The sequence below is a fragment of the Fonsecaea pedrosoi genome, assembly GCF_000835455.1.
Source record: "Fonsecaea pedrosoi CBS 271.37 unplaced genomic scaffold supercont1.7, whole genome shotgun sequence".
In the NCBI taxonomy this organism is placed as follows: Eukaryota; Fungi; Ascomycota; class Eurotiomycetes; order Chaetothyriales; family Herpotrichiellaceae; genus Fonsecaea; species Fonsecaea pedrosoi.
Genome location: NW_013550609.1, coordinates 483894 through 501629, shown reverse-complemented (window position 1 = coordinate 501629; position 17736 = coordinate 483894). Strand labels below are relative to the sequence as shown.

Sequence of the window (17736 nt, the reverse complement as noted above, 5' to 3'; positions counted from 1 at the left end):
GATCATGTTCCAGTTGCACAGGGTTGTCGCCCGTGGTGGTTGACTTTGCCTCTTCCCTGCCCAGTCTGGAGTTTGCACGCCCGGTCGACCCAACACGTCGCAGCGGCCGCTATGCCTCCTAAGACGGCACACTCGCGGTGCAGCAGGGCCTGGAGCGTCCTTTGTACGAGACTCGCGTTGGCGTCAGCCGCCACCGCGGGGTCTACGTGGTTCACACTCGTCACATCTACTCCGGGATGCGCCGCAGCTGCGAAAGTCGTCGCACCAGCAGAGGGAGATGAACGAGTGGCAGTAGGAAGGGAAGCTCTTCGCCTATTCCCGACGACTCCGATGTTGCGTGTGCTCGGAATCCGCATCAGTGTCAACTCGACGTCGATGCCGACCTCCCGGGCCAGCGAGACGACTTTCTTCGTCAAACACGCATACATGGATGTGTCGTCGGTGTGGTTCGCTGCTTTGGCCTTGGCCGCTCGGAGGGCTTTGAGGTCACCGCTGGCAGGCTGCTCTTCGGTGTGGTTGTTGTTACTGCTGGTAGCACTCGTGGTAGTAGCGGATGACGATAATGCGAACGTGGCGTCCTTGGGTGTGTAGCGGTGTTTGGCGCCACTCAGGGCGTGCGAGCAGCATGGAATAGCTAAGAAGGGTAGCGGAGAGTTTGGAGACGACAGTGTGGCGAGAAGAGGCGTCCAGGGGGTGAGCTCGTCGGCGTGGTTGGAAATGATGAAGGTGCCGGCTTCGAAGACCCCATTGTGAATCCTGCCGCCTGCTTCCCGGAATCCGTCAATGTCCTCGGCGTTGAGGTGGTCTAGGAACGGCTGTGGAATGCACAGCATCTCATCGAGGTGGCTGTCCATCTCGAGAACGTCCCATGTCTTCCGTCTTCGAGCATCAAAGCCACGTCCCTGGTATCCCTCCTTGACGAGCACATACGTCAGAAGACCGTTTCCGCACGCGATGTCGACAAACCCCGGGAACGTGTGTGCTTGCGGGTACATTCGCTTCCAGAGCTCAATGACAAAGGCGGCAATGGCCAGGTCTTCGAATACGTGCTTGGACGGTTCTGTCTGTTCCGCCCAGCGTGAAATGAGATCTCCAGCATACTGCTCCTTCAGGCGTGTGTATGTGTCTTGGACGATGTGCTGGGGAAGGATCGTATCTTTGAGGGCCGACGGAGCGAGAGACAAGCCTGTCGAGTCTTTCCCATCTGGTGTTCTATGGCCGCTTTCAGTGATGGCTCGTTCTGCTGTAGGATTCTTCGCGAGTCTGAGGAACGTCTGGAGCAGTGAGACGAACGTTCGATGTGTTCGGGGTGGCAATGGGTCAGGGGTGGTTGGGAAAGGAAGGAAATGAACAGAGAGCGTCGTCTGAGTCCCCTTTTCTTTGTGGAAATATGCCAGAGACTTGACCGGTGGATGATACCATGGCATGTCCGCCTCAGCATCTACTTGCGGATCGTAAACGACAATGCACCCCGAACTCTCCTCCCCTGTTCGCTGGTCGAGGCTGTAGATATAGCACCACTGGTCAAGTGGACGATCCAGCTGGGGCTTTCGAGGGATGAGTTTCCTCAGGACCTTTCGTTGCAGTGTTGCCCCCTCGAAGACTGGTGCTGAAGATGTGCGTTCAGGATCATCTTCCTCTGCGGCCTGTTCTTCGTCTTCATCGCTCGTTCCTCTCCCAGGGTGCTGACAGAATTTCTCCTTTTCCGAAACTGTCTTCAGCCGGTGTGCACTGTCGTACAAGATGTCGGCCCGGAAGAGGTGGGTTGAGTTCAGGTTGGGGTTTTCCAACAGCAGATCTGTGACTTGTTGAAATCGGTCAGCCGAAAGGCTACAAGACTCTGAATATTCTGGAGCGGTTTTCCATTCCTGGTGAACATCTTGTACTTGCAGCGTGTCTGAAGCCATTATCCCCGCGATGCCTCTGTTTTGGGGTCAAATCCCATTCTTTAAGTCAAGTCTGGGCAATAATATGCTGAAGTGTAGAGGCCAAAAAGGGTAGGTAAAGTAGTCACTGTTCAGAAGAGGAGCGATGGAATTACCACGAGTCACATAATCAAGTCAACTACCCAAAACCCTAGACTTTAGCATTCTAGGCAAGAGTTAAAGGTGAGGATGAGCAAAAATGAAAACAAAAAAAATCCGGAGAAAGAACGTTACTGAACGCCCTGGGAGAGGCTCGAACTCTCAACCTTGAGATTATCATAGCTTCAGGTGTAGCTTTAAAAGTCTCACTGAATCATAATTAGAACTATTGTCAACCCCCAAAGACAGAGGCCGGACTTACCGCGCTGACCAATTGTGCCACCAGGGCTTTAATGGCAGAATTTGTGGCATGTCATATATATACCTCTCTTTTATTGTGCGGGCTTTGATAGGCTGGATTGGTGGGGCGAATCAGAGCCTAACCTCGTGCTCCACAAATGGAGGGCCTTCTTCAGCCTCCCTTTAAGATGGAATACTAAGTTAGATGTCCCGCAAACTACCTGTCCTCTTCTCGCGACTGTAGGTAGGGTTATGGGTATAATATATGGGACACCTCCGACGAGCTTGACTGATACATAATACACCTCGAGGCGCATGTTACATCAACCTATGTAGGCTCTTGAAAGCAGGTCAAATAGATGCCCAGATGTCCAGAAAAAGAGCCCGCAAAATGGAATAATAATATGTGCACTCGCTTCCCAACAGAGCAGTCCAGTTCGTGAAACCTACAACTTGGCTTTGGTCGTTCCCTGTTGCTTCTTCCGCTCCTCAAACCACTCCTTGACCTTTTGCCTCGCCACCTCAACAACCTCCTTGTCCTCCACCGTCGCAGGAACATTGACTTCCTTGTCATATTTCCCCTCGACGGCATTCTCCACCAGTTCTCTCAAGACACGCCGTAGAGTCTTTCCGCTCCGTGTCTTGGGAATCATCCCTTTGCCTTGGACGATACCACCCAATGAGGCAATGGCGCCGATCTGGTTTCGTACGAGATTGTTGATGCCGGTGAAAAACTCCTTGGAAGGCGTCGCGGGCAGGTCCGAGGGAGTGGCGGCAGAAGGAATGACAAAGGCAAACGGCAAGTGTCCCTTCATAGCATCGGGGACGCCGACAACGCATGCTTCCGCAACGCCAGGGTGCGATGTGATGGCTTGTTCGATAGCACCTGTTCGTGAAAAAATGGGTCAGCATTCAGTTTCCATCATATTAACAAGGTGTGAGACTGTACCAGTACTGAACCGATGGGCGGCCACATTGATGATATCGTCACTTCTCGACATGACGTGCAAATATCCATCCTGGTCAAACATCCCAGCATCTCCAGTGTCCACCCACTTCGCATTGAATCGTCTCAAGTAGCCCTTGTAAAACCTTTCATCATCATTGAATAGTGTGGTGAATCCAGTAGGAGCCAACGGCATTGCGAGCACAATATTTCCCATTTTGCCTTGTTCGACTTCATTTCCCTCGTCGTCGACTATGCGCACGTCGAATCCGGGCATTGGCTTACCGGCACTGCCGGGCTTGATGGCCAACGCCTTGTGCTCTTCGCGACTGTGATGATCGAATCCAATGGCCGGGCGCAAGGCCAAGCCGGTCATGGGACTGCCGCTTTCGCTGGACCACCAGTGATCAATCACTCTCGCGTCTGGAGCAGCGTATTTGCTTAGCAACTCTTGATAATGTGTGATGATGGCCGGTTCGGATCTCTCTCCGGCAAGGAACAGTGCCCGCCAGTGTCTCAGCCGGCCCTTCTCGCCAAGTTCTTTGAAGAATTTGTCTTCAGGATCCTCTTTCCGGATAGCCCTGAGTGCAGTCGGAGCAGTGAACAGTGCTGTAACCTTGTGCTCGTCCACCATGCGCCAAAATGCGCCTGCATCGGGCGTCCCGATGGGCTTGCCTTCGTAGAGGACGGTGGTTGCCCCCGCCAGGAGAGGTGCATAGACGATGTACGAATGTCCCACCACCCACCCGATATCACTGCCGGTGAAGATGACGTCGCCAGGGCCCTTGACATCGAAGAGGTATTTGATGCTGAGATTGAGGCCGACTGCATGTCCGCCTGCTTCGCGGAGTACGCCCTTGGGCAAACCGGTGGTGCCACTGGTATAAATAATGTACAATCCGTCTGTGCTCTTGACGGGGACCGCCTCGGCTCTGATGCCTCTATTTCGGGCACTCTTGACGAGACGTTGCCAGTTTCTCTGCCCCTCATCTTTCCTCACAGGATCCCATCTCCTGATGTCTCGCTGCCAGATGATGGTTTTGCTCGGCTTCCAACTGCTTTGCTCAATCGCGCTTTCGACGAACGGCCTGTATTCCAGAGGGCCCTTGGTCCCTTCGATGGCACAGCTGGCTGTCAAAATGACCTTGGGCTGGGCAGCTTCGATCCTCTGCGCCAGACTGGTAGCGGCAAACCCTCCGAAGACGACTGCATGCATGGCGCCCAGGCGAACGGCGGCGAGCATGCCAAAGATGGCGGCTGGTATCATCGGCATGTAGACCAGCACGACATCTCCCTTCTTGACACCTTCTTCTCGGAGAACACCTGCGAGAATCTCCACCTCGTCCAACATCTGACTGTATGTGTACTTCTCTTTCGACCCACTCACGGGGCTGTCCCAGATCATGGCAATCTTGTCGCCATTGCCAGCCTTGACATGGCGGTCTACGCAATTGTACGTGGTGCTGATCTCTCCGTCAGGGAACCATGACCAGTGTGGATGCGTGATTCCCTCCTTCAGGTTCTTGGGTTGCCTGCGCAGGACCGCGCTGTATGGTTTATGCCAGTATAGCTCTTTAGCATGCCTGTCCCAGAACCCTTCTGGGTCGGATAATGAAGCATTCTGTACCGCATCTTGGACCGTGTTATTTGGCGACATGATGTGCAGGACGAAGTGTATAACACTTCACTCTCTCGAACTGGTAAGGATTACAATGAAGAGGCGCAGATGCTGTACAGGTCAGACGCAGGACAGGGCAGGTTTGGGATTCGGACGGCAAGGAGCCTCGAAGCTAGAGAATGATCAAGACAGAGCGCGAGGCCGTAGGAACATATAAGTCTGTCTATGGACAAAGCATGGACGACTGATCGAAAGCACCAAGCGAGGCCCGAGTTTGCCTGGTATTCTCACCGCGATCCAGTTGAGGTTTTGCTCTCAACGGACACCAGTGGTATCAACTATAGCTTTTCTGCAGCACAAGATGGAAATGACCGAGCCAGCTCCGGAAGCATTCCATCTGAAAGAATTGTGGTCGCTTGGAACGACGGGGCGAAGGGGATCGGTCCAGCGGAGTCGGACTTGGGTTGGGGGAACAGACATCATTCGATCGTCGCCGACTTTGCGGGGGGTGGGTTGCATGCTGGAGAGATGCGCTACAGGCGCCGAGAGGCTCGGGGAATTGCAGACCGCACAGGATGGTCAAATGGAAGTGGTTGGGAGTCAAATGGTGGAAAGGCAATTGATCAGCCCCCGAGACAAACCCGACAGACGCTTAGGGAGGGAGAGCTGTCTGGTGCTGTCTCACGTCTCTACAAGCACCGAGTATCGGCTTCCTATATCGTCTCCCCAAGCGACTTCGGCATTTGGACACGCTAAGAGCATCAATAGACCGGTCCGTTTGTTTCCACGTGTTCCGCTGGTAACTTTTCCTTGTTTGTATTGCTGGCTAACTGCACGAAGAGCACACCATACAGGGATCATCCTGCTGCTTTGTAAATCAACAAGGCCCAAAACAAGAAACGCGCTATCCAGAAAACTTCCATTCATTAAATGACCAGCACCCAGGGTGAGGGGTGCGATATCTCATTGTACCTTCTAACTGTACAAGTTGTCCATCACACCACTCCAACGACTAGCCAACAAAACTCTATGTCCCAGGCGCCCGCTGCTGGTATACACACATTTACCCAAACTTGTCGTGACCGCTCAATGTTCATGCCGTGACGTGCATACACCGCCAGTCGAGCAGGCTAGCCGCTGTTCCTTGCCTGAGTCTCAGCGCTAAGAAGTTAAAATGCAAAGTCTTGACTGCAGAGAACTGACTGGCTTCTTCCGAGTCGAACGCGTAAGAAGCCGATCAACGATCGCGAGTCAGGACCCGATATGCTTTCCCCGCTTACAGGAGGAAAGCGGCGATGGCACCAACACCAGCAAGACCAGCACCGACGTTAGCAACGAGGGCGTTGGCAGCACCAGTGTAGGTGGCAACAGCGGGGGCGACGCTGGATGGCGCATAGCTGGACCAGGCGGCGCTGGAAGTGGTGGCCGCGGCAACGGGGGTAGAGGTGCTGACCTCAACCGGGACCGAGGACCAGTCACCCCAGGTGCCGGTGGATTCGGCGGCGACGGAACTGCTTGTATCAGCCTGGAAATTTGTAAAGTCAGCTTAGGTTTCAATCTTTACCTGCAGGAGGTGGAGGTCGTGGTGTAGACAGGAACAGAAATGGTGCACGGGCAATCAGTGATAGTAAGGGTCGTGGCAGAAGTGACTTCGTAGGTCTTGCCAGCGTGCGTGAATTTGGTAGCATATGGGCAGTAGGTCGTGATGGCACCTACAACGGTCGTGGTATAGGAAACAGGAGCAGAGCTGGTGGTCCAGTCGCCCCAGGTGTGTGTGCTCTCAGGCGCAACGGGGACCTTGGTCGTGGTAGTGGTGGTGGTGGTGGTCGAAGTCCAGTCAGCCCACGTGTGGGTGGTCTCGGCCGCGACGGGGACCTTGGTCGTGGTCGTGGTGGTCGTAGTGGTGGTGGTTGTGCTCGACCAGTCGGCCCAGGAGCTGGCAACACCAGCAGAAGCGCTGGAAGCGAGAGCTGCAACAGCAATGATGGATGCGGTGACCTTCATTTTGACGTTGTGGTAGTTTCTGGATTAGAAAACTAGGTATTGAAGATTTGGGTTGGTATTTGGGGGGTTCGTTGGAAACGAGTGTGGGTGGCACAAAGACCGGCTTTCGAGCTGCTGAACGAGCGACTGTAAGTTGGAGTTTTGATCGTAGGATGGAGGAAGGAAAAAGAAGTTGTGAGTGCGAAGAAGGTTCTTTCATATATGGGCGCGCGAGGCCCATGGCACCTAACAAAAGGGAAATTAAGGTATCATTTTAGCGTTGATGTTGACCCTGGTGGTAACTGAGTGGACGACGACGGAGTGGATTGAGGGTGGGTGGACGATAGCAGTCTCGCGGGCGTCAGGGGTAGCGGCGGGTCTGTTTGGTCTTGTCTGTTTTGGCTCGGCGGTGGTTGTATAGCGGAGTCCACATGGCGTTTTTAGACCAGCCTCATCAAGACTTCTGTTTGCGCCATTGGTTCCAATCCAACTTCACCCGAGATTGTGGCGGCGAAAAGTGGCAACATCCTCCACTCAGCTTGGACATTGTCTCGTGGGCGGGCACCAAAACAAGTTTGCCTGTTGGGTTCTCGTTTGCAGGTGTAGGTAGAGGCACACGGTCGTACGAGTATTCCCAGGCCCCTACCATATCGTTCCTTCTCGATGTTGTTTATCCGACGACAAATTCCATTCTCTGACACTGACAGGACATGAGGGATGGTGACACGTCTGACTTCGATTTGTAGAGATTGTAATTGGGAATTGGGTACTCGTAGATCCGACTGGTCCAGTGACCGACATCATCACACGACTAATTCGCGTCTGTTGTCTCTTGTGTGCCTGTTTACCAGCCAGGGTTCATTGGGAAACCAACTCGGAAAGCAGCTGGTTCCGCGTAATTTCTCGCCTCTGTCCCAACCGAGATACTTTCACCTACGGTAGTCCGCGGTGTGTGAGTGTCGGTTCCAGTCCTTGACAATATTGTTTACACCTGAGATCGCATCGTTGATCCAGCAGCTCAACTGGGCCATAACATCGAGGTCTATTCGTTCGAGTAGCGCAGGAGGTAGATCCGAGCCGCCGCATTCCGTGAACTCTTTGATTGCTGGTTCGCTTAGGGCCTGGTTTAGTTCACCGTCCGCGGTTGCAACGTCCGTGACATCCTGTTGCCACCCGCACCCCAGAGGAGCGTAGCAGAGCCAGTAGTACGAGGTAAACAAATATGAAATTGAGCTTGAAATGATGTGCTCGGAGGTTTTTGACGCACTGTGAAAGTAACCCCAGTTGAGGAGCAGGGCGGAGACTTGGAAGTGGCTCTGTTGGCGCTGATCTGGTGCAGTTTCGGAAATGAAGAGCCAAGATTGAGTCAGGGGGTGCAGCCAATGAGAAAGCTCGGCCGTTGCCGCCTCCCTGCGCTGGCTTCATCGACTTTCGCTTCTGGTGCTTCATTCTCAACCCAATTCACCGTTTCTCCCCTTTCGTCACCCATGTCAAGTCTTTCTCGAGTGTCTGCACCGTTGCATCACATTTTGATTGGAATACAGAAAACGCACATGCACACAACGAATGATTATCGTACGAGTACAATACAACCCCCGTCCATTGCCACCCTGGGCTTCGCCTGGTCCTGCGAATCTGAGTCTGAGAAGGATGACTTGCAGTTAGGGTTACTGTGCAGCTGAAGGATCAGATCTCGAATCCCTCAGATCCCGTCATCTAGAGCCTCCGTGCTCTGTCCATTTATTCGTCTTCGTATGAACTTTCTGACACCGACTCCGCAATCGAGATATTCATGCTGACCCATTGGAGAACGCCGTGATATCGATAAAGACACAATTTCAATAGCATGCCTATTTGAGCCCATGTCAATATAACCCACGAGGTCCCTGCAAATAGCACGCGATCCATGCATTTATGCTATGGTGGAGCCGGAGCTACGTACAGGGTACCCGGTACAAGTACATACCTCGACTTAAGTTATGAGTCCTCAGAAACACGATTACTCTTTCCAGCAACCCCGACGCCTTGGTTCCAATGTACGGAGCAGCTAAACAACAGCCGCTCAACGTGATGGAGCAAGCAGCTCCACGGAGTCCATTCCCCTTCTGGCCACCGACCGTGATCTTTTCGAACTCCACCACAGCCACATGCTCACAACAAACATACCAAAGAGGACTTCGGTCGTGTTCGGAGAGCTGAAAGACTTATGTGAAGAGCAGCGTGGAGGCAGAAATGATCGTCTCATTGTACATACGGATGTACAAACAAGCACAGCACTGCTGAAAACCTATCCTTCAATCCCCATGGTGAATCGCCACGACACCGATGATCAAACAGGCACGCAGCACTCGTCCGCCTCCCTGTCGCTTGGCTCAGCCAGTGAAAACGGCGAGTATCATGGTAAATGGTGGATATTCTGATTCTGAGACATACCAGGGATGCGAGATGAAAAGAAGCGCCTACTAACCACTTGGCCGATCGGTGAAACATTCCCACCAAGTCCGGCCTTTCTCGAAACGAAAGGGCGAGACCGAACCCCTGACACGTGACTATGGCTTTCTCCTGATGAATAATGGCCGAGTTGCCCCCTGACAAACTCCTGGGTTTTCTCTGCTCAGACACATTATTGAAGGCTCTCTATGAGTGCCTCATCACAATCACTTCGCGATACTTGATTATCGAAAATCACTGTCAATCATGTGCAGAGTTCATTCAAGTCGATCCTCATTCTTGTATTGGCAATTTCCGTGGCAGTTGAACCATAATGTCTTGTTGACATCCATTGACTTTCACCAGGTTGAGAATTACATTGTCTCCTACTCGTCCATTCACTGTTAGACGCAGAAGATCGCCATTATTAAGATCGGAGTATCTAGATGCGCTGAAAAGGCATCCTCTCGACCCATCCTTTTTAAATACATGTTTTTATTGCCCATTTTCCCTCGCGATCAAAAAACTTGCCCACCTTTCTCGATAACACGGCAGCTGAGCAGCGCGGTTGTTCTGGAGACGGTTACTTTGTCGACGTCACCATCGTGCGAAGTGTCGTGGTCTGCAGAGTTTCCGACTCAACTAGTCGTCGCGTCCTTATCCCTTCACCCACGGCTCTGCAAATGTACCAACCCAATCTTCCACTTCCTTCCTCAGCGTCAGAATCTCGGTGACTTCCGTGCCGTCCTTGAGATAATCCAAGAAACTCTTGACTGTTCCGGGATTCTTCTTGCCCTTCGCTTCTGCATCCGATCGGGCGCTCTTATCCACCTTGATAGCAATGGACACTGCACGATCAACTATCTCCGCCACGCGCGTGAAGTCGCTTGGCTGGAAACCCCGTGTAGTCATTGCAGGCGAGCCCATTCTTAGACCCCCAGGCCTCAGGGCAGATTTGTCCCCGGGAACCGTGTTCTTGTTCGCGGCCACGCCGCACAGCTCGAGCACGCGCTCAACGCGAGCACCGTCGATGCCCTTGGATTTCAGATCGACCAGGACTAAGTGGTTGTCGGTCCCGCCACTGACGATGTTGTAGCCCAGACCACCTGTGTAAGCGGAATTGCCGAGTCGTTCTGCAAGGGCCTTGGCATTCGACAGCACGGTCTTTTGGTACTCCTTGAATTCTTGCGTTTGAGCCTGCTTCAGAGCAACGGCGAGGGCGGTGATGGTGTGGTTATGCGGACCGCCTTGGTGGCCGGGAAAGACGGACGCGTTGATGGGACCTTCGAGGTCGTACATCTCCTTCTCGCCCTTCTTGGTCGTTCGGCGTACGCCCTTGCGGTAGAAAATCATGGCCCCTCGAGGACCACGAAGCGATTTGTGCGTTGTTGTTGTCACCACGTCCGAGTATTGGAAGGGGCTTGGAATCACATCCGCGGCGACCAGGCCGGATATGTGAGCCATGTCGGACAACAGGTAAGCACCCACATCGTCGGCAATCGCGCGCATGCGGTTGTAGTCAATCAACCGGCTGTACGCAGAGGTTCCGGCGATGATGATTTTGGGTCGGTACAAAAGAGCATACTCGAGCATCTTGTCGTAGTCAATCAATCCCGTTGACTCGTCCAGGCGATATGGGAAGGTCTCGAAGTACTTGGAGATCATGGATATCTTCTTGGTGGGAGTTTGGTAACCGTGGGACAGATGGCCTCCATGGGGGAGATCGAGACCCATGATACGGTCGTGTGTGTTGAGGAGGGCGGAGTAGGCGTAGAGGTTAGCGGGAGAACCAGACAAGGCTGAGTCGGTCAGCTTGAGATATCACTGGAGTTCAATAACATGTGGCCACTTACGTTGGACATTGACCCCCCATTCTTCTGGATTCAGGCGATATGTCTCCAGAGCGCGCTTCTGACATAGTCTCTCGGACTCGTCGATATGTTCGTTGCCTCCGTAGTACCGTGCGCCCGGGTATCCCTCTGAGTACTTGTCTGATTCGAGGGTCAGTAAACGGGTTGTTCACGAATTGGATGCGGTGCCACAGTGACTCACTCTGCATGACACTGCCCAAGGCATCCAGCACAGCCTGAGAGGTGAAGTTTTCGGAAGGGATGAGATTGATAAAATGTCTCTGCCGACGTATCTCCTACAACAGACAAAAAAGGCGGGTTAGAGCCAGGAGGTAGAAGTTGGTATCGGGGTCTCTTACGCGCTGCAAGATCTCATAGATCTCGGGATCTGCTTGTTTGAGATGCTCACCCAGTAACTACGGGCTGTGTCAGTATGTTGAGAGTTTTGCGTTCGCTTTGGAAGATGCTACCTTGTTTTGGGCCTCAGTCTGGGCCGAACCCTGTGTTCGAGAAGACGACAGCCCTCTGATAGTTACCCTGCATGAGAGACATATCGATGGTTTGAAGGCCAAGGACTGTGAGGACCAAAGCCTCTTTGCAAGCATTGAACGGGCCATGTTATGCAGGCAAAATGGTAATGGCACTGCCAAGCGACAATGGTGAAAAAACCGAAAATGCGGAGTCAAAGAATATATCTCGATCAAGCCTCACGGGGAGTCAGTATCGACAACAGGTTCAGTGTCCTCTGTACTGGCTAGTGCCAGCTCTTAAAAGATGACAACTACCCTCGATTTGGATCCCTGATAGAGGCTGCACCTCAGATGTAAAGAGGAGGGGGTGCTCTGGGTGATGATATATAGATTGGTCGTTCCATCAAAGTGGCGCAACCATCAAGGAATGAAGTCCAACCAATGCGGAGGTTTTGCCGAATGTCCGAACTTCCCTTGCCGGAAGGTCAAGCGAGGCCAAGACTAAATTCCCGACTTCGTCATTTTCTCTTGTTTTTTCTTTCTCCTCCACAACTAAATCCAAGATGAAGAGCATCTGTACGTCAGTTGCAGCTCCCGCGCTCTGGCTATTGAGCCGGAGGTCTGTGGGCGATGCTGATATGTCCTGGGTCCAAGCACCACCTTGAAGGACAATTTGAAACAAAGACTGATTGGACATGTTGTTTGATCAGGGCTGACCTGACTTCAGGTCATCTGCCTTGTCTCCCTGCTTTTGTGTGCGCCTGTGAATGTTTTCATTGTGCTTGCTGTATCCTGTGATGAGCTGGACTGGAGTAACTCCAACTGCGATATGTGAAAGCATGGGTTTGCTGTTGATGGATATGTGGACCACGAAGAGGCACTCTGTGAGTGGTGAGGAGAGACATGGAAGAGATGTGGAATAGGATCTGGCTTGATGAACTGGTTGTGCTGCAGCGGGCATTGAGGATATCTGCCTTCACAAGCTGAGTTTTGATGCTTTTCATGAATTCCATCTCGACGTCTTCTGTCAGCTGGCGATACAATGAATGATGCTGATCAGTCCTTACTTTCCCCACGTGACTTCTTTCACTGTCTTGCATCTCAAGGATGGCATTCGGCAAACCTGCAAGCAGGACTGTTCCTTGTGATTGCCATGAGGCGGTCCTTGCGCCGTTCAACAGTCCGTCACTGGTGGTATTGGGTGATTGAACTGTCTTAGCGTGAATGCTTCACACCTCGCTGCCGCCCCTGCTCTCGCTGCTTTAACAGAGCATTGGCGGTCCTTCCTTCCTGGGAATCACATTGTCAACTCCCTCCTTCCTCCTTCCTCCTGCCTCTAGCTTGCTGCTCGCTGCTATACAGCTGCCTGCCAAGCGAGAGGTGGTTGAGACGCTGCTTTTCCACAGACGCGTTGCGTGAATTTGATCTTTTTGAAAACACTCCCCCGTCTTCCTTGTCCTTCCCTATCTCCATCTCCATCTTTCCTCACAAGCTTCTTTCGTCTCCCCTTTGATCCGCCGGTTTACAAACAGTCAAACCTCCTGGTCGTCTCTGTAGACGTCTCAGATATCGTGCTCTCGTAAGACAGATCCATTTCCAGCGAACGGGTTGATTGCTCAGATTTGAACAGATTCATTCACCACCCCGTGACCATGGCTCCTACTACCCGCAAGAAAGCTCAAGCTACCAACAAAAACACCCAAACCATGAACGTCGTGACTGCTGAAGCTGATATGCCGGCCGGAGGTGTTGCGAACCGCAAATACAAGGACGACGACCCGTTCGAACGTGTCTTCGATCCGCTCATCGATGTTCCATCCTCTGATCATGACTCTGACCATTCTGATTATGAGGCTGACAAGAAGAAACGCAAGAGAAAGAGCGATGGTGATCGTAATGGCAAATCCAGGCGACGATTCACTCGTCCTCGTCCTCCGCCCCGCCATGCTCTCCAGGATCTCTCAGATGATGAATTTGCCACGAACGGCAATGCCACTGAGGAGGAAGAGGATGGTGGTCTCTGGGCTGTCGAACGTCGAGCTGGTGCGAACAAGACTGATGAGGAAGAGAACAAGCTCTCAAAGGCTCTGTAAGTCCAGTCTCCCTTGTAGGACGTCTCTTGATGATGGTTTTGCTTCATCTTCCGAACCCCCGTTCTGGTACCTAGCTGACAAACATCTGTCTAGGAGCGTTGAGGTTGTCGGCGAAGGTGGCGTCAAGACAGTTATCAATCTCAACCTGGCTGACCTCTTAAAGAATTTGGGTGCTACTTCCTGGACTTTGTCTACCACACCACAAGCCAAACCTGCTGATGTCACCACTGAGTCTTCCGGGGTCACCCCTGAGTCTCCCAAGGTCACCGCAACGGTTCAGAAGAAGAAACCCGGCTTCCTTGACCTGCCTATGGAGCTTCGCTTGAAGACATACCGATTGCTCTTCCGTGACGACAAAGCCATCGAGTTCGATCGCCGCGATTTCTCACGCTCTTCTCACTTTCTCCGCACTTGCAAAACTGTTCTCCGAGAAGGCAGAGAGGTCCTCTATGGTGAGAACTCGTTCCACTTCTCCCGAGAAATTGCTATTCGCGGTCGATACTACGAGAAGGCCTGGAAAGAGGTCGGATACAAAGATGTCAGACGATTTCTTGAAGACATTGGACCTGTCAACGTAAGTGCTGCAGAAGCGAATGCCTCGTCCCCAGTTAATGGTGGAAACTAACACCCTTGTACAGATCTCTCACTTCAAATACGTCTCATTTGTGCTCACCGATGGAGCGGACAATCGTACCAGAACTTCCACCCAGATTCCAGAACGCAAGTTTGTCCATGACCCACACCTGCAACAGATCTTTCGTCTTATTGGACGCAATGTCACCTTGAAGACGCTCGCAATCCAGTTCGCTGGCCGCGCCTGCGTTTCCTCCAACGACTTTCACTTCCTGAAAGCTCTTACCGAGATCAAGTGCTACAACTTTGTCACCATCTATCGCTACAGAGGGCTGACCAACAAGTGCTTTGCTGATCTCAAGGAAAAGATGAAGCAGGTCATGCGTGTGACAGATGAGAATGGAGATGGTGTCGACCCGATGGACTGTAAACATAGGGTGAAGATGGTGTATGAGGGGTTCATCCCATCATTTCCCGTACTGTTGCATTACGTGTCTGACTGGTAACTGATCAAGAGCCAGGATGTCACCAGCCAGGATGTCACATCATACCATTGGTCCAGTCCGTCCTACGCGTATTGAAAACTTCTAGTATGTCAGGGTGGCACATGATTGAAAAAAAGACACAAGGGGAAACGGGAGAGTCTTGCCAACAGGAAGGGGTTCGGAAAGTTCGAATTCTTAGACCCGGCACAACGTCAAGAGTAAAACAAGAGGAAAACAACAAAACACGATCACACTCGATGGGGATGGGTTGAATCAACTTTGCTACCAACGGTGCTGTGCAGATGAACAGCGAGTCTGAATCGGAGGGGGTGGTCAAACACGCTTTCTGAGGGACATGGTGAAAGAAGAGTCGATGCTGGAGATGAGGAGCAGAGGATGTGGTGCAATGGGGTGCACGGTGGGCATGGATATGTTGAAATCGGCAACTTCGATGTTCCTGCGGACTACTGGCATCGACTGAATCGGACCTCAATCATTGTGTGTGGATACAGGCCTGGATTGTGCGACTCTGCTCTTGTTCTCCTTCCCACGGGTTGGAGCTAGAGCATCGAGTCAGTGCACATTCTATGGCCGAACATCGGAGAGAACAGAACTAGAACAATCAATCCAAAAAAAAAGAAAACAATCAATCCATCAATCATGCAAAACCAGGGATCTTGGGAAGTTTGTCTCTTGGTCAGCAGCGTCGGCTTGACTACAATCCGTTCCTATGTGTCTGCAATCTCGCCGCCTCTTTTGTAACTTTCCAACATCGATAATAACCTGGGTCTGTAGTCCAACTCGAACATATCTAGCACTCAAAGCTTTGCCGACAACGCAGACTGACAGGGGTTAATGCTCGATATCATCCCAGCTCCTCCCCTGGACGGCGTTGAGCTCGTCGATGGACATGACCTTGCCGGTGGTGAAGTAGCCAGCGTGGATCTTTGCGTCGATCTCGACGCGCGAGTCCTCGGGGATCATGTCGTCGGGGATGGGGACACGCTCGAGGATGGGGATGCCCTGCTCGACAATGGCGTCGTGCTTCATGTTGGACATGGACAGCATGCGGTCGATCTTTGTGATGCCTAGCCAGTGCAGGATGTCGGGCATGAGGGCCTGGAAGCGCATGTCCTTGACGCCCGCGATGTTCTCGGTGCGCTTGAAGTACTCGCTGGCCCGGTCGACGCCGCGCTTGCGAGCGTTGTAGACCAGGTACTTTGTGACCTCGCCCAGGGCGCGGCCCTCCTTGCGGAAGTAGATGACGACGCCCGAGCCGCCCTTCTGGGCTTCCTTGACGGCCTCCTCGATCCCGAAGATTAGGTACGGCCGGCACGTGCAGATGTCGGACCCGAACACGTCGCTGCCATTACACTCGTCGTGTACCCGCAGCGCCAGCCGCACGTTGGGATCTGCCATCTTGGCCGGGTCGCCGAAGCAGTACACCGTGAGCCCGCCGATCGGGGGCAGGAACACCTTGATGTCGTTCCGCGTCACCAGCTCCGGATAGGAACCGCCCGTGTGTTCGAAGAGCGCCCGTCGCAGTGCGCTTTCCTGGATCCCAAACCGCTCCGCCACCCCGGGGAGATACCAGACGGGCTCGACCGCGAATTTGGTCACGTTCAATTCTCCAGTCTCGTTGAGGCAGATCCGCCCATCCGGTTTCAAGCGGCCGGCTCTGACGGATTGTTCGAGCTCCGGGATCTTCATGTGCGCCTTGGTCACGGCAATGGTGGGGCGGATGTCGATGTCTTGGGACTGCATGAGGTCTTTGTATAGCCAGGGAGCCAGATGACCAAAGGGGTCCATGGCGACAATCTTCTTCCTGTCGCCCCACGCTGGAAACGGTCCAATGTTCGCGGCCGGTTCGGTGTTGGTAAAGTCCGGTTTGTGCTCTAGGTCCAAATTGTTGCTCGCTACGGCAAGGGCGTGGTATATGCTATAGGACCCGCCGTGGGCACCGATGGCGTTGCGGCGGCGGATGGTGTTGTGGTGACGACTGACCACGACAGGACCACGTTTGATGGGATTCGGTTCTCCCCATTCAAGAGGAATGGGGTCGATTCCCGATTGGCCCGGGTAGGTAGTAAGGATGATTCGCGAGGTGACTGATGATTTCCTCGCAGGGCTCGTGGGTGATGAAGGCGCCTTAGGAGCCAGGCTGGAATCCGTCGGTGGAGAAGAGGCGCCGCTTGCAGATTTGCCCAATTGGATGGGATCCAAGCTGGGAGAGAGGTTCGTCCGAGACTGAGGAACGCCGCGTAGTTGGTTGACCGACTGAGCGGTTTCGAATCTACTCTGGAGGGACTCCATATTGGCATCTAGGCTCTTGAGGGTCGCGAGGATCTCTGAGAGGATGGGGTCGGGAGTGGCCCCATTCATGGGCTGAGAATTCGCCATCTTGTGTTTAAATGCCCGGGAAAACAAACAATATCTGCTCGATGGAAAGATATCGACGTGGGGAGGCAAGAAGTTCGTCCAAAGGTTCTGAAGCAGTTCCCAAACAATCAGGCGTCAACAACTTTGCTTTGTTTTGCTTTTTTTGACACCGGAAGAGATCCTAACAACAGATGGGCGACAGAAAGGACAATGCTGACAAGGGATGGCCCGGAAATTCCAGCACGACCACTTGCTCTCACACAAACCAACAGAAGCCCCGAGGGCTCAAGCACGGTCTAAAGATGTATATAGGCAATGAGGATAAAGAAGATAGATAGGAAAGTGAAGAAGTAATATCTCTCCCATCAGACTGCAACGTTGAAGCAATGGTTGGTTGCAGTGGGGGAGAGAGAGGGACGAGGGGGAAATGCGCCTCTGGAACTCGATGTCCCGCAGTGGCTGTGATTGGCTGATCTGACAGTCGGAGGCTGCCGCGCGATAACGATAAGACTTCTGTGTCTTCACGTGACTGGGCTGTGACAAGACTCGCAGGGTGAACTGCGGAGGTGAGTGAAGACGAGGCTGAGTCAACTTTGGAGACGACGTCCTCGACGTCGCCTTATTTAATGTCACCGAGTCCTTTCT

At 52.9% G+C, this 17736-nt stretch overlaps 6 protein-coding genes and 1 non-coding gene across 7 annotated transcripts; 1 reads left to right on the top strand and 6 right to left on the bottom strand.

The window, feature by feature from the left end:
* Positions 1–2: 2 nt before the first annotated feature.
* On the bottom strand, positions 3–1907 carry Z517_10251 (uncharacterized protein; the record flags this gene model as incomplete). Its single annotated transcript, XM_013423863.1, has 1 exon — positions 3–1907. The coding sequence occupies one exon, from the start codon at positions 1905–1907 to the stop codon at positions 3–5; it is 1905 nt and encodes a 634-aa protein (XP_013279317.1).
* A 256-nt stretch (positions 1908–2163) lies between these two features.
* Positions 2164–2313, bottom strand: Z517_10250. The gene has a single exon. It is a non-coding gene; the product is annotated as a tRNA-Ala (tRNA).
* Positions 2314–2710: 397 nt separating this feature from the next.
* Positions 2711–4867, bottom strand: Z517_10249 (uncharacterized protein; the record flags this gene model as incomplete). Its single annotated transcript, XM_013423862.1, has 2 exons — positions 2711–3150; positions 3214–4867. 2 exons carry the CDS (start codon positions 4865–4867, stop codon positions 2711–2713), a joined length of 2094 nt encoding a protein of 697 aa, XP_013279316.1.
* Positions 4868–6104: 1237 nt separating this feature from the next.
* Z517_10248 (uncharacterized protein) lies at positions 6105–6832 on the bottom strand (the record flags this gene model as incomplete). Its single annotated transcript, XM_013423861.1, has 2 exons — positions 6105–6339; positions 6393–6832. The coding sequence occupies 2 exons, from the start codon at positions 6830–6832 to the stop codon at positions 6105–6107; spliced, it is 675 nt and encodes a 224-aa protein (XP_013279315.1).
* A 3066-nt stretch (positions 6833–9898) lies between these two features.
* Z517_10247 (uncharacterized protein) lies at positions 9899–11708 on the bottom strand (the record flags this gene model as incomplete). Its single annotated transcript, XM_013423860.1, has 5 exons — positions 9899–11040; positions 11095–11232; positions 11294–11387; positions 11451–11507; positions 11562–11708. 5 exons carry the CDS (start codon positions 11706–11708, stop codon positions 9899–9901), a joined length of 1578 nt encoding a protein of 525 aa, XP_013279314.1.
* Positions 11709–13213: 1505 nt separating this feature from the next.
* On the top strand, positions 13214–14733 carry Z517_10246 (uncharacterized protein; the record flags this gene model as incomplete). Its single annotated transcript, XM_013423859.1, has 3 exons — positions 13214–13650; positions 13748–14228; positions 14293–14733. The coding sequence occupies 3 exons, from the start codon at positions 13214–13216 to the stop codon at positions 14731–14733; spliced, it is 1359 nt and encodes a 452-aa protein (XP_013279313.1).
* Positions 14734–15564: 831 nt separating this feature from the next.
* Z517_10245 (uncharacterized protein) lies at positions 15565–17112 on the bottom strand (the record flags this gene model as incomplete). The annotated part of the gene is made up of 1 exon (XM_013423858.1): positions 15565–17112. The coding sequence occupies one exon, from the start codon at positions 17110–17112 to the stop codon at positions 15565–15567; it is 1548 nt and encodes a 515-aa protein (XP_013279312.1).
* Between the last annotated feature and the right edge of the window lie 624 nt (positions 17113–17736).